Consider the following 21,655-nt stretch of genomic DNA (forward strand, 5'->3'; position numbering starts at 1 on the left):
AAATTAAAACTTCTTTAAATATTGATGAAAACTTATGAAATGTTAGTACTGCTTTTATTTCAATGGTTATTTTATTAAGTTATAAATATTTTATATTTATTTGTTTGTACTCGTTCAAATGACTTTGACGAATTATTTATTTCAATACTCATTCATTAGAACTAGCTAAAGGAGTCCAGGCTACATTTTATTAGGAAAGAAACTAAATAAAAAAATTTACTTTTTCATATTATTTGTATTTGTTTAATTTTGATCAGGATCTCTTCGCAGAACATGTCCAAGCCAAACCCCTTTCTTTTGCGCATTTCGGCCCATAGGCGTGTTTGGCTTGTGAGTGACCGTGTCCGTGTTAGAGACAGTGAAGGGTCAGAAAATACTGCAAATGTTTCAAAAGCACCGGTTTGTGAAAAACTTGCAGCTTTTTGATGTCAGAGGCTGCGAGATTCCATATTTCGCAACCATATTGAAGGGTGAACTTAACGTTGGAATTGTTTTTGTTTTGATTCGACGCGTAATGATGGAGGAGCTCCAGACCACATTGAGGGTCCGTTTGCAGATATTATAGACATACCGCCAAAAATTTCATTTCGGCATTTCATTTGTATTTTTTTAGTTTTGCCGAAGTGAATTTTGAGACCTACTTTCACAGTAAATGTGTGTGTCATGAAGCATATGTCGTCTGCATAGTTAGGTCTTCGAGCATCGATATTAAACAGAAACGGTGACAGAACGCAGCCTTGATGAATGCCCTCCTTTACTTTTATACGAATTCTGAGCTCTTTTTTGTACAAAATGTGACAACCCGCCTCAGAGTATAATGTTCTTGTGAATTATATTTTTTTGAGGGGGCACCTTCTACTGACTAAAGCATTCCCGATTGAATGATGATGAATCGAACGCCTTTCGGAAGGCGATAAAGATGAGATAGAGAGGAGCGCGCCATTCAACTGGTTGATGATTATTTTCTCAACCTCCGTACCACTGCCTTCGATAGACTTGTGTTGATAATTTGCGCAAAAAATTTCTATTTAAAACAAACTGAATAAGATTAGTTTTCGTTTTAAAAATAATGTTAAATTGATTTAAAAAAATTTAATTGAAGGTTCTAATTAAATCAAAACTTCCCGATTACGCCATCTACTTTTTAACCACTTTCTAACTACCCCGTTTATCATTTTGCTTGCCTCACGCTAAATTTCTTTTTGTGTTGTTGTTTTCGCAGCTTTCTCCACATTCAATCACGTTAAAAAATTAAATCATTTAAAAGTTGGGATTTTCAGTTTCCTCTCGTATTGTGCCACTGAGTGATTCCCTCTATGTACAAGTACAATTTTATTGTATGCACATACATTTGTATGTGTGTGTACAGCGACCGAGTTTTACTAGAATAAATTTAATTGACGCTGGCAACACCATCCAACACCCAGTAAGCCGACAGCTCTCTCGCACACACACAAAGCGCCGGTGATTTTGATCACATTTTATTATCGCAATTTTTGTTACCTTCATTGCTGTTGGTTGTTGCTGTTGCTGTGGCACATGTGAAAGTTTTGTCAACAACGCTTCTGTGCGATTGCTTGCTACTGCAAATGTTTGCAGTTGTTGGCAACAGTTTCGCACATGTGTAAAAATTCCCGCAGGACATACAGACCAGACTACAGTGGTACATGCGACTGGTGAAATGTGAAAGTTCCTACATTTTATATATGGTATAAATGCGAAGTTGTTATCTTTTACTGCATTATTATATATATGTATATGTATGTATGTGTATGGTAATTTGTAAGCATTCAGTGGCAACTCATAACCGTCTCCCGTTCCAATCGGAGCGCCGATATTCGCTGGGATTCATTGCAGCGGAAAACAAAATTTTCAATTTTAATATGAAGTGTCCTTGACACCACACACAGCACATTCAGAAGCCGATGTGCACGTCTATATTATTTTACTGCTCGCTGGCGCACTGCCGCTACACAGGAGGGCAAACAGGAAGCGACAGGCTTGCATATTCGATGTTCACCTCCTGCTTTCTGCCTCCACACCGCCGCATTTCTCATTTTTCGCAGAACGCAGCCATCTCCGGCTCAATTTAATATTTACTGCCTTCAAAAGCGATTCTTTTTTCTGTCCATATAGTTGTTATTGTTCGTTGCATTGCAGTGCCGTTACAATGCCGAATGAATGAATCGCCTATAGCTGTTATTTTGGATGGGGGTTGTGCGGTTGTCGCAAGGTTGAGAGAATTGCCTGGGGCACAATCTCATGATTTATGAATGAAATACTTAAGGTAAATCGGTTACCTCGAACGCCTTCCCATACTCTCGCACTTTCTTGCCATTTGCTTTGCGTATTTTTATACACTTTGATTATTAGCAATTGCCCACTCGCTCGTTAACTACTCATTCTGCGCTTACTGCCATTTTGTGTATTACTACTGACACATTTCGATCGATAGTGTGCAATTACTGAGGAGAAAAATATATATATATACATATATAATATCTGAATGGGTGGCTTGATACAGGGTCGCAGAGTAAATCACACCTATGCTACCCAATTAGGTAATACAAACAAATTAAATGAGCGCTACATTCTTTCTCTCTCCCCCTATTCTTACTGACTTAAGCCAATCGGTTTCATCATCCTATGATAAGGTTTAAAGCACTTCAACACGACGGAGTATGTTCCGACATTTGAATTTCAAATAAATCTGCAGTTTCTATGTTGGTCGGTTGAAATCTAGGAATAAGAAGAGACCCGTCTGTCGAGCTTCCTTAAAACATCAAGTGGTTTTCCGTAGTCTTTAATATGTAGTATATAAGTATCTGTTTTATATGCGAAATATTTGTGTTTCTTGGAGAAGTATTATAGACTGATAGGTTATAAAAGTCATTTATCACAATCTATGTGTAATATGAAATAATAAATTAAATGAGAAGAAATTAAAATTGTCATCAAATATAAAATGTAGTCTGACTCATTACCGTTGAAAAATTACTTTAAATTATTTCGTTATATAGACCATACACAAATATATTGTCACGCATATTCTTCTTCTTCTTAACTGGCGTAGAAACCGCTTACGCGGTTATAGCCGAGTCCACAACAGTGCGCCACGCATCTCTCCTTTTGGCGGTTTGGCGCCAATTGGTAATACCAAGTGAAGACAGGTCCTTCTCCACCTGGTCCTTCCACCGGAGTGGAGGTCTCCCTCTTCCTCGGCTTCCACCAGCGGGTACTGCATCGAAAACTTTCAGAGCTGGGGCACTTTCATCCATTCGAACAACATGACCCAGCCAGCGTAGCCGCTGTTTTTTTATTCGCTGGACTATGTCTATGTCGTCGAACAACACATACAGCTCATCATTCCATCTTCTGCGGTATTCGCCGTTGCCAATGTTTAAGGGACCGTAAATCTTCCGCAAAACCTTTCTCTCGAAAACTCCTAGTGCCGTCTCATCGGATGTTGACACCGTCCACGCTTCTGCACCATAAAGTAGGACGGGAATGATGAGGGACTTGTAGAGTTTAGTTTTTGTTCGTCGAGAGAGGACTTTACTTTTCAATTGCCTACTCAGTCCATAGTAGCACCTGTTGGCAAGAGTGATTCTGCGTTGGATTTCTAGGCTGACATTATTATCGGTGTTAATGTTGGTTCCTAGGTATACGAAATTATCTACAACTTCAAAGTTATGACTGTCAACAGTGACGTGGGAGCCAAGACGCGAATGCGCTGACTGTTTGTTTGATGACAGGAGATATTTCGTCTTGTCCTCGTTCACCACCAGACCCATTCGCTTCGCTTCCTTATCCAGGCGGGAAAAAGCAGAACTAACGGCGCGGGTGTTGTTTCCGATGATATCAATATCATCGGCGAACGCCAGGAGCTGTACACTCTTGTAGAAGATTGTACCATCTCTATTTAGCTCTGCAGCTCTTATAATTTTCTCCAGCATCAAGTTAAAGAAGTCGCACGATAGCGAGTCACCTTGTCTGAAACCTCGTTTGGTATCGAACGGCTCGGAGAGGTCCTTCCCGATCCTGACGGAGCTTTTGGTGTTGCTCAACGTCAACTTACACAGCCGTATTAGTTTTGCGGGGATACCAAATTCAGACATCGCGGCATAAAGGCATATTGTCAGACTCAAACTCAGCTTCGTCGGTTGAAATGGAATATAAATGAAATATGTAATCTTTGATTTTTCCTTGAAGTGAATACACGTTTCAGATTTCTGAATTTTCTAGTAGCAAATTCAGAAAAAAATATTCTACATAGCAGTCACCTCAAAAAGTAAGGCGACTGACTACAGTCAAGTTATTTAAATTCCACTAGTCATATGTAGGGCACGAACGAACGGGCAGACAAGCGAAAGACTAAAGCAATTCACCGGTCTCACCGTTATACATATACACTCTGTATTATAGTTTAGTTCACTCATTGTTTGTTTGTTAAATGAAAATGAATGAATATTCTGTCAAAATGACATTTAACCTTAACAGCTGCAACAAGGCAAGAAAAATATCGATGAGGCGGCATTAATAACAGTCGTTCCACTCAGTCACCTATGCGGCAATCGGCAGGAAAGTAATTTGCGAAATTACGGCTGAATGAGGAATTATTTATGCATTTATGCCTTAGACTCAGTTAAGAAAGAAATGTCAACGCGGTCTTTCAACTACAGGTGCACCAAATGTACACACTGGACTGCACACATTGCAAAATAATGTTACACGAATGGCAATTTATGAATATGTATACTATGAAGTGGAGAATATTAGCTTTAACTATCATAATTTTTGCCTAGCAAAGTGAACAAATAAAGGTATTAATAATACAAAGACAATTGCTGCAAACTTGGTACGAGCATAAGCGCTAACGTAACCACCATGGCGTACACTGTGTCCGATATTTGTATTTATAAACATACATTTATAGAGTCGCGTTGCAATAGAATGCCTTTGAATTTCCATATTAGTGGAGCTCTTTTGTTTCATTTGTAGGCAAACAAGGACAGTTGATTTATTTAAAAATTAATTAATTTCTGGATTTCAGATCAAATTCAAGCGATTATAACCGAATCCACCTGAGCGCGCTACTCATTCCTCCTTTTTGCTTTTTGGCGCCAACTAGAAACACCATGTGACGCCAGGTCACTTTCCACTTGGTCTTTCCATCGGTCGTCCTCTTTCCAACTTTCAGAGCTGGAGTGTTTTATCCATCCGTATAACATGATCTAGCCAGCGTTGTCGCTGTCTTTTTATTCGCTGAACTATGTCAATGTCGACGTATAAATCGTACAGCTCATCGTTCCATCGCCTGCAGTATTCGCCGTTGCCAATCTTGCGCAAAACCTTTCTCTCGAAAATCCCAACAGTCGCCTCATCGCATGTTGTCATCGTCCACGCATCAACGCCATACATCAGGAGAGGAATAATAAGCGTCTTGTAGAGTTTGATTTTGGTTTGGCAAGAGTAATTCTGCGTTGGATTTCGAGTCTGACATTGTTGGTGTTGTTAATGCTGGTTCCCAAGTAGACGAAACTATCTACAACTTCAAAGTTATGACTGTCAACAGTGATGTGGGAGTCAAAACGCGAGTCTTGTTCTCATTCACCACCAGACCCATACGATTCGCTTCCTTATCCAGTCTGAAAAAAAAACAGAACAAACGGCGCGGTTATTGCTTCCGATGATATCAATATCATTGGCTTACCATGGCCATGAAGACATCAACCAGCTGGGCAGAGGCACCTTCCCAATTAAGGGTCCGGACATTCCAGGTGCATGTCCTCAAATCGTGATCCTTAAAACGTTTATAGGGGTCGGTATAAAAAGTGGTGATTCTCATCCGAGGCTCCGTTTGGTCTTTCATTGGGGAAGTTTTTTTATGTGGTGGGTCCCAAACCTCACAACCGTAGAAGCGGGCTTCTCACTTTAGCTCGCCTTCAAACGGATGTATGTTGGCTACCCAGAGGATACTTGGTATAAAATCGGAAGTCGTGAGCTGCTTGAGTCATATGCAAAGAATCGTTCCTGGCCACTTCCAAGTGAATGGCAATCAGAAAATTTCCCCACTCCCGTGAACTTCTACATATGACCCCATCCCCCTTGAGCATATATATTTGAAAACTGTCACCTTTCCCCCCTATTTTGACAGCTGGATTGTCTGGCAGTTCTATCCAACTACCAATCAATTGTTGTTGTTGTCCATTATTAGATAGGACAAAGCCATCTATCGGTTTACAGGTCTCGACTTTAAACTCTACAACAAATTGACATGGTATGAAACTTGATGAAAGTTAACTTTAACAAAACACTCTTCGGAAATAAATACGCAACAGACCATATAAAGCACTAAAATTAACCTGAATAAAAAAATAGGCCAACAACGTGTACTAATTTTGTTGGCACATTAATTATAATCTGCTGATGGTAAATCAGATAATTTTGTCAAATGTTCATGAAATAAAAAAATTAAAAAATTCAGATCTTTTGAAATGAAATGCAGAACACAAATCTGAGAACTAGGCAAAAGTTTCTTGGATCTCATTTTTCGGACATCCTCGCGAATTAGCAGATATCGTAGTTGACACACTTTATTTTATTTTGGTGTGATTCAAATTTTATTTTTACCATATTTGTGTCCATTGATCAAAACGCTTCGTAAAAACTTATTAATAGTCTGTGAAGAAAGTTGGACGAGTGTGATTTAAATGCTGCTGTTTTACCTGTCGGTGTAGAAATTTACGCAAGTTTCACGCCACCAAATCTTTCTACATACAAAAGTGATTTTCTTTGCATTTGTTCGGAACACTTATGTTGGCGATAACGCTCCACAAGCTCAACCATCTTGTTTTTGTAAATTTGCATTTATATATATAAAGTTCATATAGAGCTGTCGTTTCAGTAAATACTAATGTTTGTAACCTTATACCTCGGATGCTTCTCAAGGCGCTTGCATGATAAAATTCGGCAACGCTCCTTTCTAGAGCTTGCTGAAGAATTATGTAGCTATAAGTTGCATGTGACACACACAGAGCGAATCGGTCTTCTGCATCATACAATCAGAGCGCAGTATGCTTTTATCTGTAAACAATTTTTTCCGCTATTAGCGTGAGACTAGCAAGTGGGGTGAAAAGTGCAGTGTTGCACTGATTTAGAACTTTGCTGCAGATAATGCGGCTTGGATGCGGTGTTAGGTGAGCGCTTGCCACACTTGGCGCCATAAACTATTTACGACGCGCTGTTTTGGTGGCGCTGTGGCTAGACAGCCAATAGCTTACCAAAATATCAACTAACCGGCAAGTAAGTTGCAGCGTCCAAGTGAATTTGCCTCAAGTTGTGGTTTAAAGATTTTTTCCTCTTTTATAGCTTTTTTTGTTATTTCTTTGATGCACTCTTACATTTATACGTATTCGTCGAATTTTGGCCAACCTTTAGACAAGATAAAAATATTGTTTTTCTCAAATACAAAGAATTACCAGGGGTTGGTTGGAATATATTCTTAAAAAAACAAAATTGTAATTCTCTTTACATCCAGCCAATATGTATGCACATATATTCTGTACTTATATTAGAATGTTCAGGAGAAAATCAGTTCAACATAAATGTTTTTATTGTAATTATTTTTATTTTTAGAAATTTGTTTTTGTCACCTCCCCTTACTTCTCAATCGTTCTTATACATTTGTCCAATCAGGCGAATATGAAGCTGTTTCGGAAAGTAATCGCAATAATTCGGAATTTAAAAAATGCAACATCAGTTGTTGACAATAACCAGAGTAAAACATAATCTAGAGCACATGATGAGCGAAGTTCTAAATTTTTTGCTTTTAATATTTACATGGCATCAACACGGATCACTTAATAAGGATGCTCCATCAGGTTGAGTCAATTACGTGCGGAACTGCCACAACCACTCATCTCTCCATGTCATTTCACTGAAACCCTGTTGTCACAAATGCAGCTGTTACAATATTCCCCTTCATAGTCTTCATAGCTATTGGCAACATCTTATTTTGGCAGTTCGTAAATTTTAATTTTCTTCGTTTCTCTTTGTTTGTCAATATAGTAGGTTGTACAGTTGCATCTATTTTCACTTCCATTTTGTCTTATTTTCTTGCTGAAATCATGCGGCGCATAGAGGTGCCGAAAAGCATAACTTGGTGTTTACAGTTTTAATCGGTTATGCTGGCTAATAGAGCGCATGTATGAGCTCATAGCTTCATACGACAATCAAGAATTTTATTGATGATATATATTTGCATTTTTTATATTTTTTGTATTGATGATATATTTTATTGATATATTTTTTGCACTCTCTCTTCCAATGGAGATGCTTATAAAATTGATATACAGTAGTTTTCCGAAATAACGAACCCATTAATTGTCAGGGCTGTTCGTTACATCGAATTTTTCGTTAATTCGAGTACTCACTTAGAGGTATGATTATAATGTATGGTATTTAATAAAAATGAGTTAAATATCCGTAAATTGCTGTTTAATAAATTGTTTTATTAAATTATTTGTTTAAAAATGAAAAACCATACCAGAACTATTGAAATGAACTATTAAACGAAGTAACACTCTTAAAAAGCAAATTCAAATTATACGAGATCAAAATTTCTATAGCTATTGAAAAACTTGATTAATCGTCGTTCGCTTCGTTGGAATACAAAGTTTATATTTGATGCTTTCTTCCTGAAATTCAATCTATACAATAACTTTTGCAAAATTGATATTGTTCTTCTTTGTCAGTCTTAGCCTTTTTGTGCTGCTTAAATTGCTGCATAAATGGACAGTAACTCCTTCCTTGAAATTTTTTAGAGGTCCTGATTACGTCACTAATGTCGTAATCTTGTCTACTATCATTCTTGTATATTGAATGACACACTAAGGAGTAATCTTACATAACTACTATAATTCCTCCAACTCACACCGCCACAGCTTAAATGTGTTCAAACATGCTAACGATAATGAATCAAAGGAGGCAAGGCACAATAGATGGCCTCTACAAATAAATAGTAAATACTTGGCTAATTACACGCACGGGAAAAATCACACCTGCATGCGGGTTCAATTATATATCGCACAGCTCATTGTTTGCAAGTGCAAATTCCGTAGCATATAAATGCAATCAATAAATCAATAATTTATGCCTTATATGTACATACGTACATTTGCTTTTTTGTATAGACAGAACAGGAAAACCTTGATATTTATTTTTAAGTTAGTTGAAGTAGCTGCGTCAGACAATTGAACTCTCACACTTTTATCAATCATAGGGAAAGTAACAGTATTATGTATGTTTTACATTCCTTCCATAAAAAGTAGTCACGCTAGCAGACCTGCTACTAAATTTAGGAAATTCAATCTGGTGTAACATTATACAATTTCGCATGATCTGGTTCAAATTGTTCGCGACCAATTATTTATATACTCTTGCAACATGTTGCTGTCTAACGGTTGTTTATAATACTTAAAACTAATCGAAATTGATATAGAGTTATGTTCGGACTTCGGACGGTATTAGCAGAATGAAAAGATGAGTGGATTAAGATATTAAATTAAGATATTTTGTTTCTGTGGAAGTTGACGTGGCCCGAATCATACCATGAAGACTCACTTCAATGTTCACCACTTCCGACTGAAGTTTCCGGCTCACTGTTTATGCCCGGTAGATTCACTGAATTTGTTCATTGCGTCATGACGGAATTCATAAATGCAAGAGTTGATGGCTGAGTTGCTGCGATTGTGGTTTGTTGTTGATTGAATGAAAAAGACGCAAACGGAGCCTTGAAGCAGGGAAAACATTCTGAGATACTCTTCACTGCCACAGAAGATGCCAGCGATAACTGAACAACATTGTACAAACCACAAAAGCCCACAAAAGCTCCGGCCGACCGACTTTGGTCGAATTGTGAATTCCCAATGACCATGCAACCAAGTAGGAGAAAGTTTCAACAGTTACGTGTTGTCGGACTAAAGGAATGATAGCTTCAATTCACAGAAGCGCGTTATATATGTATCTACGATTCCCCTTCATACTTAATGCCCAAGTACAATTTCTGCAGTGCCGACAACTTTGTAGCCTTGATATTTACTAATTTAATTTATTAATTTGTGCACTTTCCGTTTCTGTTTCTGTTTCAGGTTTTGGCTTCGTTACATTTCAGAGTGAGGATGTGGTAGATAAAGTTTGTGAAATTCATTTCCATGAGATCAACAACAAAATGGTAAGTGCTCACATACCATTTCTATCGCCTTCCCACTTTTCTTTGACACATCCACATAATCCCTCTGACTTTGACGAAATAAATTTGATGCTACTTATTTGGCTATTTTTAGGTCGAATGCAAGAAGGCGCAACCAAAGGAAGTCATGCTGCCGGCCAACTTGGCCAAGACGCGCGCTGCCGGTCGCTCTGCTTACGGTGAGTTGGTAGTTTGGGGCGGTAATGCCAACGGTGGTGGTCTAATCAGTAGTACATTTGCCACTGCGACACACCACAATATTGCCGGCGCTGCGGCTGCCACCAGCTCAGGCGCTCACCACCACCATCATCATCATCACCATCCGGCACATCCGCATGCCGGCATGTTCGGCGGCGCAAGCGTGGGCGCTGGCGCTGGTGCGCCCACAGCATCCACCTCGTTACGATACACACCCTACTCCATACCGACACACTTCTCGACGGCTGCTGCGGCCGCTGCTGCAGCTGCTGCCAATCACCACCATCAGCAGCAACAACAACAACAGCATCATCAGCAACAGCAGCAACAACATCAGGCTGCTGTGGTGGCGGCAGCCGCTGCACAGCAACAACAATCGTTAGCCAATGCGGTTGCAGCAGCCACCGCCGGCGCCACACACACTCTAATACCACTCTCGGCTGCAACAGCAACTGTTCAACCAGCTTCGGCGGCGGCAGGCCCCTCCCTATTGCAGTACGCCGCCGCTGCAGCTGCCACAAATCCACAAGCAGCATCCCTGTATGATGCCGCCGCTATTGTTGGCTATAAACGCCTGTTGGCCGCTGCCGCAGTTGGCGGCTTACGCGCACCAGCCGCGGTTGGCCATTTGGCGGCACCAACAGCAACACAAGTACGTCCAACGCCAGCGGCGACTGCAGCCGCCTCACTCGGCTACCCTTTAAGCGATTTACTTTCAGTACAAGGTCTGGAAATGCCAACCACCGCTACTCTCTATCAGCTGCCGGGCGCCAATACGCTCGGCATCTGACCACCAACGGCAGTCATAACCCAGCTGCCGCGGCCACAGTAAAGTATTGTACACCCACTCGCTTTGACAGCGCAATCTTTGTATTTCAATACCAGGCGCCTTTTCGCGGTTGAACAGTTGTTGGGCGTTGAATACAATTAACGGTATTAAATTAGTTTTTGATCTTTTTGCAATAATGTGCAGTGAAGTTGCATAACGTGGAAGCGACCTATTGACCAATTTGACAACTTACAACATATCAAAAGAACACACACTTGAGTGCGCTTAAATACCCTTTGCATATGCATAAACACCATGCAGTCTAAACTAGACTGTCCTAAACACCTGTCAAATAATTCGTAATAGCATTTTCACACAAGAGCTTATTGATCAATAAACCGGTCTCTTATCGATTAAAACGCTGATTAAGATCGATTTACTATACAAATTAAAAATATACATTCATTTTTAATTGAATTTTAATCGACTTTAAAATAAAATGCAACTCTGCGACAAAGACCGTGTTTGTTATTATACATACCTTCTTTGTCTACGAATTGTTTTTCACACTACACGACGGTAGATGTCGCTACTAGAAAATAGCAATCAGCTGATGAAACTTACCAACTTCTTATGTACAGCTGGCCGGTTATTGATTAGCCTGCAGTGTGAAGGGCCTCAATAAAAAATTTGATTAATCAAGTGATTTGACTGTGTGAAAACGCTATAATTCGACAATTTCGATCAGAAAAATAACAGTCTCATAACAGTTCAACAAATATACGAAATCATAGAGCAAGTAAAATAATTAGAGTCCAACCGATTAATCGGCATCGGCATCGGCCAAAAACTCGGAATCGATTGGACACTAAAATTAATTAGCAATTCTATAACTGATATAAGACTGGTATAATTTTGAAGATCTGCTTTTCTAACAGAGAATTCTAAAGGTAGACTGTTAAATATTCTGACTAGTTTGGTGCTTCACTGCAAGGGTACAACTGTACATCGATTAATACTAAATATAATATAACAACGGCGCTCCCTTTATGCCAATCATAAAGGCTGCACATTTAGGCATTTATTTAATTAATCCGATTACACATACACATTCACACATACATGCATATATATATACATAATATATATTTAAATAAATATATGCTAGCATTTAGCCAAAATATACTTGTAACATTCTTAGGTTTAACGCGAAATCGATTTGCAGCTCTAGCGCTGTATTCTTATTAGCATTAAGACTTGCTCTTCTGTATAACATACGAATTGACTAGTTATATATGGTACTATATAGTAATTACTCGTGTTTATCGGAAATTTGCCTAACAAAAGAAGCGAAAAGAAAACATACTAGATAAATTATTAATTATATTCTTAAATATATTACAATTTAAATTTCGATCTCATATATGTATGTACATGTGCGTCCAACATTTTATTATAAACATTAAAACAACTCTTAGGCCAAGGATATGGGAGTGTTATCTCTAGCTTTTATTGTAATTGCTAGATAAGCGCTGAATTGAAAAGGATGAAGTTGGAAGGGAAAACAAATTGTGGTTTATAATGAATCAGGATCTAATTGGTCAATTAACCCTTTCGAACCCGACTTTTTTCCCGTACCATAATTTAAAATTAACCCTCCTTTCCTATTGGTTGACTCGAGGAATGTAGCACAAGAAGTCATCAGAGAATTCGCGTCATCAAATTGAAGTTAAGTGAGTGGAGTGTGCTTTAGTTTTGGTTGAAGAACACTCAAGTGATTGCAATAAATTAGCCATATACTACTTCTTTGAGCAAAAGTTTACTTTATACGATTCCATCAGAATGTTCGAAAGATAAATCCAAATATTTTTTTCATGTGAGCTCCAACGTCTGCAATTTCCAATTGGTTGATCTCCCATACAAAACGATAAACAACGCGCACATACATATTAAATTGTGATTGATTTCACTTCTTTATCAATTCAGAAGGAACTCTTAGCTTATCAAATCTATTTCTTGAGACAAAGTTTGAAATTGCAATAAGATTGAGGTTTGCGGACAAAACTATTTTTAATAGGCGCAATTTTTTAGATCACCGCGATAAAACACAATTCTAATATAGCGCCTTTTTAGAATCTTCATCTGTAAGATGGAGTCCTGTTTCTAAAAACTTCCTCTAATTTCAAATACCTTTGATAATCATTATCTTAGAGAATTAAGATACATTTTTTCAATGCTGTTATGTAATTTCTGTTCATTTATTGTATGACGAAACATATCTATTCACAAATTTCTTCCAAAAGTCCTATTCAATGCTCTCTGCGCTTTCAACAATGTCCCTAACATCGTAGAAACATCTCCGCTGTCTTCATCACTCGAAACATTCCAAACAAAGTACAAAATATTCACTCTAAGATACATCTTTCTCTATTGAACGCATAACTGAAAACAAAAATTTGTATTACTACTATTGCCCAACGTTGCCCACAGGCAACTTGTGAAATTCAAAAAATCCTCACTTAATACACAAACCACTTACAAACAAATTTGTTTTCCAACAATATAAAATTCGAATAAAAATGAATATTTTTACTTTTCACATATGTACATATATTCATTAAATTAAATTATTATAATAATTGGATCGATTCTAACAAACGTTCGCAAATTTCCGTTCACAAATTATCAACGAAGTAATGCACTACGTTAAAAAAAGATAAGAATGACAGTAGGGGATGTTGTTAACTGTTTTGATTTTCATCTTAATATATTAACCTATAAGTAGCCACTTAAATCAAGTCCAAACATTAAATACAGCTTTTGCTTTAAATCATCAAACTGGTGAAATTGCTCACAGGCAACGTCGGGGTCGAAAGGATTAACTGGCCTTTGCTCGATTAATGTGCTGACTGAGAAAGTCTATAAGTATAGTTCATGACGATTTGCAGATCCTCAAATATAATAGGAGTACCAGTTAAATCATATCATACCTTGTGTGTCGGATTTTCAAGCGAATTTCATTCGATTGAATTCTTATTTCATAATTATCTCTTCGCTTGGTCACAGTTCAGTTATTTAGTAATACAGAGAACAACAAAAGCTAGAGATAATCGGAATATTAATGAAAAATAGTTGATATTTGAAATAAGTAAAAACTTGAATGTTTTCCCTTAAAATTATAATAAAGTTACATAACAGTTATAATGTTACTGTTAGGCCTAGATTTATTATACACACACACATACAAAGAGTATGTAGCTAGAAACTAATAAACATGTATTGTCCAATGTTTGTACTTATCATGCATTAGGGGCTTAGCAGCCGACCTTAATGAAAGTTCGCAAACTTAATTCAATTAAAACGATTAATTGCCACTGAGTAGAGGTAATTACATATGTAAATTGTAGAAATATAGCCTAACTCAGTCGCTATAAGAAATTTTGATTGATTCAACATACGTACGTAGTAAGCAAAATCGATTCAAAATTATGATAATCTTAAATTTTAAAAGGCTTACATAGCAAGCCGCAGCAACTCTACATAAATTATAAAAAATTAACTTTAAGCAATTCACAACCAAATACGTAGACGGGGAGTGATACGTTCTAGGTATGTTTTCAAATAGTTAACTATTGAGAAATTACTTTTAAATTTTAAAGCATATATTTAGTTTTGTTTAGCATTTATGTAATAAAAAAAACAATGCAATCCAGTAACTAGCTGTACCAATATTGTTAAAATCTAAACAATGTGCAATATGAGCACAACGCTTGCCACACAAGATGTAGTTTGTAAGGCGCCTGTGTAAAGTGCGTCACATGTTTTATTTATTGTTCGTCTTTTCTAAGTACTTATACACAGTTCTAATCAGGTAACGATCGGCGCAATATAAGCATATACGCAAAGAGACCCACATGAATCGGAAGTTGATTACAACGGCCATGAAAGCAGTTATGCCTCATTTGCAGCTCCATTGAGTAATCGACCACAGAGAATGCGCACATGTCAAGCATTTATCCACTTTACTTTGTTTGCCAAATTAAATTGTAATTGCATTGTGTAATTTAAAAGAGCCGAGTCGGCAAATGTTAACTTAAAAAAAGCAGAAGCGCTGAAGAGACGCTCTCAGACGGCTGTGGATAAGTAAAGGAAGTACGTGGCGGCACGTGTGTGGGCAATGCTTGGAACACGTAGCGCTGTGGTCGCCCATTAAGTGGTGCACAACAACGGATGGCAGGTTGTGCATAGGCGCTCCAGCAATGGCAATCGCAATCGAGTGTGGAGGAACCTGCCGAAAGCGCCCAGCAGGAAGTGCACGTGCTCGCTATGAAGAGTTAAATGAGCAGTCACCAACTACGGGCTGGCATTTTCGAATGCACTAGTCGTTTAACATTCACTTGTAGAATAAGACCTAGCTGGCATTTTCATTTTTTTCCTTTTCCTGTTGGTTTCGCTTCATAGTTTGTAGCTTCACTTAGCCCGTTTTTTATATATTCGAGCATATATGTTTGCCATATATTTAAGTTTTTACTTAATCATAAAATTATTTTAGCTTCTTTACGATATTTTTATATTTTTTTGTCTTTAGTTTTGTTTTTCTCACCATCACAATTAGTAGTGTGTTCTGTTTTAGCGGCAGCCTCGCAAGCGAACAACGTGCTGGTTACGGGGCGTATACGTGACATCGCACTTCGGCGCGCGCGCCCGCGCTGCCTAGCAACGCCAATGCATGTGCGACACGTATTGAGCATCAGATAGCCACACTTTTGCTTCGTTGTGTGCGTGTGTGTGTGTGTATCTTTTAGTAAAAACAACATTTAGCGTAAACTGTGTACACTCACGTCTCAGTAACTCTCCAATCATTACTGCATATTTGCAAAATATTTAATTAGCTATGCGAGAGAAACATGTATTACTTCCTAGAAGAGTCGTAAATTATTGTAATCAATGTGTATTTCCGTGTTTAGCAACATATTTAGTCACTAGCATAAGGTTTTTCTTTACATTTTCAATTTAAATTGAATTGTATAACGTCTATTAGCATTTAATTTTCGTTTCGACTCAATCGATGTGCGTGCACTAGGCACGAACGTCGAGATGGGTAGCGGTAACTGCGTCAAAGCCAACAATCGTTAAGCGAACACGAACAACGCAATGAAACTGTAGTCGACGTAAATTTAAGTCAACGATTATTATAGAACATTTATAACTTTGCTGCAGGCCGTAGTCATAATAAAAAAGTAGTGCATTCGCAAGTAAGACCAGCGCTGATTTCGAATTTCTAAAAAGACAAAATCGCATTTGAACTATTTTCGATATATCCATCGGCGCATAAATTGTATGAAGCGCATCATTACATCGGCGTCGGTGATATTTGCTTTTGCACCATTTTATAAAACTAGATGTACGATCAATCAATTAAATATTACTGTGTACGCTATAGCTAGATACTCGTACTTGTCCGAACTTGTGTACTTAAGTAAATGTATACATAACCTTAATTTAACTTTAAATAGTCATAGACAGCATATTAACACTTTGATCACTAACACTAACAATTTTAATTATAATTAAGTGAGCCGAAAGGACTTTTATTATTATTACTATGTATAACCCACCCTTGAGTGACCGAATTAGTTATGATTGGAAAGCACATGAAAAGCTAAGCATTCAAGAATGATTTTAAAATTTTTACAACGATATTTTTTCAGCCCAACCAATCAAATTGTTTTAAATATGTATATTATATTAATTTCTTCTCATTTACGCCTTCTTCGATTAATGGTGTCTTGGATGCACCATGCTGTACTAAGCGCTTCTTGTATTTGAGTTTCCAATTCCGAATATTAATATACACGCATCAAAATTTTAACTGCTTTTCATCAAAAATAATCGATATGTTTGTAAAAATTAACAAATGCCTCATTAGCCGCTGAATTTTTTTACCAAGGAGTCGTACACTCAGATTCCAAATCAAATATTTTCTTTTCGAAATTTTAAAGAGATCAAGGTGTTGTATAGAGTTGTTTATATGAAACAACAATTCAAATGTGTAATAATAATATAAAATTTAGATAACAACTTAATTTTATAACAATTTAAAATTTAATATCTAGTAATAAATATATATACTTGGCGTAGCGCCTTTTCATCATAAAAATTCAAGAAATTCTAGTTATAGTATCTGTATTTCTTAAGAAAATTTTATTTTCATAGTTTTCAAACTCTTAGATTCAATGTAATTATATACTCAACATAAAGGTTTTAAACATATATATTCTTTTATACAAATTCTCATACTTGAAAGACTATTAGAGTCTTTCATATATAAATACTAAACTTATAAATAGAATAGGTGATTAATAAACATTGTTTCTTCTGTTCTATTTCCTCCCTTCCAAACAGATAACATCATGTGGGGACTGGGGACACTACCCGATGGTAAGTTCAATAAATAATCGATAATTTAAGTATAAATATAAATTTCTCATATTTTTTGATTGTACAAAAAATCTGTTTTCGAGCCTTTTGTTTTCCTATCCACTCTCTCACGCTATAAGTACAAGTTATACCTTATAACTTAACGTTAACGTTATCTGAAGATAGTGTTTATAATCAGGATCGAAAATTCAAAATGGCACATTTCACATTAAACAGTTATAATTCAACATTATCTTTCCTCTGTGCAAATTTACACTTCCATTGTTTATATACTTGACCGAGTTTAGTTGCACACAGGCAATTGAATACCAAAAATGCGTTACTATTCGCGACTATGACAAGCTACTAAAACGCCTGTCGCCATTCTGTGTATTTTTTCTATTACTATTATCCTTACTGTAGTATACAGAATAACAAAATCAGGCAAATGCTGAAGACCAATTGTTCGCATTTATTTTTAAAATTTTAGAGTAAATAGAAAATCATTCAGGCATTTTCTGAAATTGTCAATCGTAATCTAAAATTCTATCATAGTTGCCAGCGCAAATATCATGGCTGTTATAGTAGAATATTCATTTAGATAAACTTCTTAAAAATAAAGTAATTAAAAATAACGCCAGGTTGTTACTCTTCGAAGTTAGAACCAATTTGTATCAAAAATTTACCGTGTCGAACTGATAGCTATTTCTAATTTCTCAAACCACTCCCTTTGTTATCAATATTTACATATAAAGATGAATTGCTAACTAGTATTCAATCGGTTATATAGCCATATTCCTTGTGTGTTAACTTAGAATTTGCAAACTCAGCTTTTGCTAGCCGCCATCAGTGGTTTCATTAAAGTTTTCACCGACTCAAAAGTCCGAGTAATTGGAGTTTAATCGTAGCTATTATGCCATATGTGCAGGCGTATGTGCGGCAACAAGTATAGTTGAGAACAATTAATAAATATGTCCGGAGTCATGCTCGGTATTGCATTCATTCATTAAAACCAAATGGCTTTTAGATGTAGAGCAAAGACTTTGGCTTTTGACTTAAATGTGTTTCACATTTACAAATATATACAAATATACGCAGATATCTTCATTTGAGCCAGTGAATACATGCTCCGTAGGCTTTATTTAACATATTGAATTCATAAATACAGAGCCATATGAAAACCGGATTGTTAATATCCCATTCAGTTAATTATTTACAATCCAAGCAATGCAGACCAACGGAAGCCGGAAGAAAACGCTCCAAATCATCTGCATGCAAAGCAAAATACACCAAGTTCACGTCATGGTGTCATAGTTGTTGCTCTTTTCATTGTTATAGCATCTCTTCTTCTTCATATCGAACTTAAATATGTAAATACATTCAAATGAATATGTAAATGCAGCTGCTTAGTGTGCATAACAACCACAGCTCATTGCAATTTGTGCTCGACAAAACCACAAACATCTTTCGAGGGGAAGCTTTTGGAAATCTTGATGATAATTCAATTGCTTGGATAAACTTTGATTGCCTCTTGTTTTACTTTCCTACAAGTGCATGCAACATAAAATAATACTTCATCTCGTGTTTATTCTTTATTTCAACTCCAACTTGCGTATTTACTTGTCTCTACTCAAACAATGTTGCATAATTCATTTTGTTCTTCATATTTAACAGGATTTCCGGCAGCCGCCTATGCAGCCTATGCAGCCGGACGTGGTTATTCGGGATATCCAAGCTTCGGTTTGCCTTACCCTGCTGGTGAGTACAAGAACGAGTTTAAAAATCGCAAAAGTGCACATACAGACACGACATTTATGGTATGAATTTCCAACTACTACCGCTACGATACACATACACATGCATATTTTAACTCGCACACAAATGCGGTACCCTTGAGCACTATATATAATGATTACTGTACTATTACTTTACTTTCGCGCCCTGAACTCCCTTCCATACCCCCAAAACAAAACCAGAAACTGCATCGCCTCATACGATTGGTGAATATGTGGCCTATTCGCACACACGTACATATTCCAGAAACTTCTTTCGTGCCCCATTTTTTATTCAATAAGAAGCAGCTGAGAAAATAACTGCTTGGTTATTCAGTTATATAGGCTTAACAAACATCAGGATATGATATAATGAAATAAATCTGTTTGGTGAACTAAGGCTATAGTTGAGGACTATGGTACTTAGACCCTATGCATACTTGTAAGCAATTCGCAAGGTAAATTGTTATTTTTAGCTTCTAATTTCACAATGTTTTGAAAACAAGTAAATGAAAGCAAGGAAATAAAAAAAGGAGGGCTATGTTCGGGTGTAACCGAACATTTGATACTCTCGCAATTTATTTATTTATTTATTTTTATTAAGGTAACACATAATTTGGTCCATATATTTGGCATAAAGTCCACTAGAATTACGAAATCCATATTTAGTACGTGGCGGTTCGGTAATTACTGGACCGACTCATTTGCGCCACCAAGCTATAATATATCCTTTATTATACACTCTCTTGATTTTAATATATGTAAGATATCTCACATATTAAGCGATATATACGGTATAAAACCCATCGTATGTTTGACAAACCTTAGTTATGACCCGATTTTAACAATTTCTTCCTTTGAATTCCTATAAAATATCTGAGAGATTCACCGATATTTTCTTATGTGCAATATATAGTTCTTTATGTACAATATATGGGGCCTTGACAATTTATAGTCCCATTTCGACAAATTTTAAATCATATATGGCACACCTCCAACCAGTATTTGTACAAATTATTCCAAAGTGATCGAATCAGTTTGAATTCAAAATTTAGTTATATGAGTTTTATAAATCGATCCCGATCATTTTCAACGTGTAACATCAATGTTTCAAGAAAATATTATGTACCAATTTTGGTTGGACGCCATTTTTTAATTTTTTATACCAATCATTTATTTATAAAATTTAGTGTTTCTGGCATTTTTCGTTATTTTTAGTAGTTTTCAACATAGCCTTTGTATGAGGGATATAGCTCTAATAGTTTTAGAGATATATACAAAAATCCTATTAGGGAGAAGGGCTTTACCAAGTTTCATTAAGATATCTAAATGTTTACTCAAGTTATCGATTGCTCGGACGGACAGACAGATATCCGTGTTTCAACTCTACCCGTCACCCTGATCACTATAGTTTATATAACCCTATACAGTAGTTTTCCGAAATAACGAACACATTAATTGTCAGGCCTGTTCGTTACATCGAATTTTTCGTTAATTCCAGTACTCACTTAGAGGTATGTTTTTCAATAAAAATTAGTTAAATATTCGTAAATTGCAGTTTAATAAATTGTTTTATTAATTGTTTGTTAAAAAATGAAAAACCATAACAAAACAATTCAAATCCAATAAATTCTTCCAAAATGAACAAAATAAAAAAAAAACTTATACTTCTATTTGGTACTGATCAATAATTTTAAGTTTTTTATAAAATTCAACATTTTTTCAATTTGCACACTTCTTTTGAATTTTTTCAAGTTTTATTTTTTATTCTGGTTTAATTTTATTTTATTATTTTATCTTTCTTCATATGTCTTCTTCATGTTGTTCGTTAAACCGAGGACTTACAAATCCCCGATGTTCGTTACTTAAGATACTCAATGTTGTTCTTGTTCGTTATAAGCGGTTTTCGTTAAAACGAATATTCATTATTTCGAAAAACTACTGTATATAATCTTTACTCAACATATTGCGAGTGTAATATTATTTCCAATCTGGGAACTCAAATTGCAAATTAAAACTTGTACCACACTGTGAAATTCCTATATGTATTTAATCATAACTTTCAATAAAAACCAAACCGTTTACAAATCGAATAAATTGTGTCACAATTTTTCTGCATCTCGATTTGTATCTCAGCGTGCTCATTTTTATATAACAAAAATTAATTATTATTCTCAATATACGGTTATTGTAGATGTTCTCCTGGTTTTAACGTAAAAATAAAGAGAAAATAATTTGGTTACC

At 36.4% G+C, this 21,655-nt stretch overlaps 1 protein-coding gene across 19 annotated transcripts in view; it reads left to right on the forward strand.

The window, feature by feature from the left end:
- Rbp6_3 (RNA-binding protein Musashi homolog Rbp6) overlaps nt 1–21,655 on the forward strand; it is a 436,335-nt gene that overhangs the window by 388,109 nt on the left and 26,571 nt on the right. For all 19 annotated transcript variants that reach the window (XR_008470744.1, XM_054228378.1, XM_054228379.1 and 16 more), the window contains 4 exons: nt 10,152–10,234; nt 10,347–10,431; nt 17,625–17,660; nt 19,314–19,397. Coding sequence is in view for 18 of the 19 variants with exons in the window: in XM_054228378.1 (XP_054084353.1) it covers nt 10,152–10,234; nt 10,347–10,431; nt 17,625–17,660; nt 19,314–19,397 (288 nt within the window). In the remaining variant the exon portion in view is untranslated. The remainder of the gene's footprint in view (nt 1–10,151; nt 10,235–10,346; nt 10,432–17,624; nt 17,661–19,313; nt 19,398–21,655) is intronic.

Source organism: Zeugodacus cucurbitae, chromosome 4 (assembly GCF_028554725.1).
Source record: "Zeugodacus cucurbitae isolate PBARC_wt_2022May chromosome 4, idZeuCucr1.2, whole genome shotgun sequence".
Classification (NCBI taxonomy): Eukaryota; Metazoa; Arthropoda; class Insecta; order Diptera; family Tephritidae; genus Zeugodacus; species Zeugodacus cucurbitae.